This window comes from Propithecus coquereli, unplaced genomic scaffold (genome assembly GCF_000956105.1).
Source record: "Propithecus coquereli isolate 6110/MARCELLA unplaced genomic scaffold, Pcoq_1.0 Scaffold108, whole genome shotgun sequence".
NCBI classification, from domain to species: Eukaryota; Metazoa; Chordata; class Mammalia; order Primates; family Indriidae; genus Propithecus; species Propithecus coquereli.
The window spans coordinates 671506-674594 of NW_012134747.1; the positions used below are offsets into that span (position 1 = coordinate 671506).

The 3089-nt window shown below is 36.2% G+C and overlaps 1 protein-coding gene across 1 annotated transcript in view; it reads left to right on the forward strand.

The window, feature by feature from the left end:
- Window positions 1-2392, forward strand: part of CCDC132 (coiled-coil domain containing 132) — a 139247-nt gene extending 136855 nt beyond the window's left edge. Inside the window, exon 26 of the mRNA XM_012647392.1 lies at window positions 1667-2392. Within this exon, the coding sequence (XP_012502846.1) occupies window positions 1667-1786 (120 nt within the window). The 3' untranslated portion in view covers window positions 1787-2392. The remainder of the gene's footprint in view (window positions 1-1666) is intronic.
- Window positions 2393-3089: the final 697 nt, after the last annotated feature.

Below are 3089 nucleotides of genomic sequence, written 5' to 3' on the forward strand. Positions count from 1 at the left end.
CCTTTCACTTGAATAGTGTTCACTGTACCCCTGTTAGGTAAATTTGTACACATTCCCCCTCTCCCTTCCCCTTTCCCCTTTTTGATTTCCAGTGACCTTTACATCTCTTTGTGTAGGGTTTACCTTCACTTAGGCTATAAACATCATGGGCACAATCTAAGTAAAATTTTATCTCATATGGGTAAAGAATAAGAAATTATTTGTATTTACCTTCTTGGGTTCATCCTTTCTGATTTCAATACTGTAAGAAGATGAAATGAACATTAGCTTCAAACTTTAACATTGGCCTGAGTTTTATGTAAATGTGCCCACCGTAGGTCAGTTTTAGATCTTTGGAAGCAAAATAGAAAGCTCTATGTTATTTTCAATGATTTTGGCCAGTAAGCCTGAGTTGAGAGAAACTTTACCACTTTTAGCACCACTTTTAGCCCAAATGACGTTTGAGAACCAAAACATTAAACTCAGATGCAAGTGGACTTATTGTATGTTGCTAGAAAATATTTGGTAAAGTAAGCTGTAAACACTTCAGGGTTGGTCCTGAGGAAGGGATTTGGGGAAAGGGTACACAGTAGCTGAGTAGAAAAACACAGCACTTAAATATCCATTATTTAATGCAAGAATGATGCCCACTTTAGGATTTCCTTTTTTAATATGCTGGACTGAATTTTTTAGAAGAGCTTTAACTGATTGGTGTCTGTAATTCAATGACATCTCCCCAGGAGCAGCAGGGACTCTGTCCTGTCTCCAAGGAAACTCCAACAGTGAGTCCAGTGCTGAGTGCTCACTGCTTAAATGAGATTATTTACCAGGTGGTGACAGGTGCTTTTAGAGGTCAGATGTACAAACTGAGCAGTTTGCTGAGTTTTTAAAATAAACTCAATCTCATATTTTGAATTTGCCCTATCTTTAGTGGTTACTTAGAATAAAGACGGGTTTTCTTTTCTTATTAGATGATAGTATACAATTATCTTTCGCTGTCTGAACTCTTGCTATTCAACCTCCAGAACCAAATCAATATGCAGCAATTTCTGTGAATCTCTCTTGATTCTCATCCTAGCAACTCACTCATTACCTGAAATTCAGGAACCAGGTGGATATGGATGGTGAAAGATACTTGTGATCTTAATTTTACTTGCTATTAATAGTTATCAATTAAAATATAAGGGTTTAAAAGACACCAACTTTCTGATCTTTATTACCTTATTCATTTGTTATATCTTAGAAGAGTTCTCTTGTTGATTTTTTCTAACTAAAGTTTTATAAAATGTACAGTGCCAGAAAAATACTTGATTAGTAGCATTGTAAAAATTTGAAATGCAGTGTATTTTGGTAACTTAATAACAAAGACTTTCAGAGAAACAAGGATAAAATGTGTGATCTTCAAAGTACTAAAAAGCATGGGTATGTCAGATTACTTTGCCATATTACAGCAGATACAGTTGCTTCCTGTTTCAAATGTGTACTACTGTATCCTCGTTCCCTCCTGTTACAGCTCAGTAAGCAATTTGTCCTCCACCTCTCAAACTATAGTTTCCACTGTTTTTCACTGATTCATAGTGCTCAGTAGCTATTCACTGATTCCTAGATATCTGCCTGTTCTTTTTTTTGCATTGATCAGATACATGTCTTTTAGTGTACTAAATTTGGATCTTCCTTCTTTGAGCAGGAATATTCAACGAAGCAGCTGACGAATCTGGTGAATGTTTGCCTGGGATCCCATATTAATAAGAAAGCAAGACAAAAACTTCTAGCAGCTATAGATGATATAGACAGACCTAAAAGATAAAGAACACAACTCTTTTTCCTCAATGGCGTTGATCTTCTCTCAACATATATGACGTGAAAGCCAATTTTTTGTGCACTCCTGACAGCTATCTACTAAGAAGACTTTGTGCATGTTCTTTTCAACTGGAAAGTGGAAAACATCAAAGTGTGTGTGTGGTGTTCTCAGATGACTTTTATATGCTCTGGTCTCTTCAACTGTTGGTCTTGTTTGTTGTAATCCCTTCTTGAAATATTGGCTTGTCATAACTACGGTTATATGACTACAATTATACATTTTACAGAAGAATGTACCATAAGTACATAATTAGAAGAAACAGTGGCTTAATATATCTGTGGGCAGTTTTTGGAGAATGAGTTTATGTTGGCATTTTTCTACCCTCTGAACTTGGTTCTTAATAAGCATATTATGGGAGGGTTGATGTACAGTATCTCCTAATTATGAGCACTGCATGAGAATTAAAAAGTATATGTAGGTAAAATAGTTGAAAAATCAGTATGTTCTCTGTGTTTTTAAATGTGAAGGTTTATGTCAGGTTAATTTAATTATAACAAAGTGATCATAAATGATGAAATTTAATAAATATTATACTCTAATATGATTAGCCTATGTGAGATTGTATTTTTCACGGGAGGCAGAGGTCATGAAATTATAATGTAATTTTTTTGCCATGTTCTAATTTTAATTATTTTATATCCTGAAACCAATGGTGAAAAGTAATTTCATTGAGTCTACCTTTTTAGTACCTGAGTAGCATACACAATGGTGATTTTTTTTTCTTTCTTTGTAAAAGTATAGGATCATATGTTCACCTTTCTTAAATATCTACTTTGTAACACACCTGTAAAATAATATGAATCTAGCCAATAATGAGCTTTGGAACCCAGTTAGTCTTTAGTAACTACGTACTGCTCCTCTAAACTTTGCCCTGAAGCCAGGGATCTTCTCCCAAGATAAGTGACATGAAAATCCATTTCCCATGCACTCCTTCCAACTGTCTAATAAGGAATTTTGTGTGTCTTCTTTCTGACTGGAGCATGGAAGACACCTAAGCAGTGTAGTATTGGTCCAGTGGTTACTGTGTATGACCTATACCGTCAACAGCTGCAGAATCCTGAGGAGTCTAATGAGAAACAAGCCTTGTGTCTTGTGCATCTTCCGGCAGCCGAGGTGCTGAAGTGGAGGGCACAGGGTTGCATGTGATCAGACATGGCAGTAAAGGAAATGACTGCCAGTGTCCGTCAGTCCCTGTGGAAGTCCATAACCAGCACAGTCTAACGGGAAGCACTCTTAGAGTAAGTCTGTG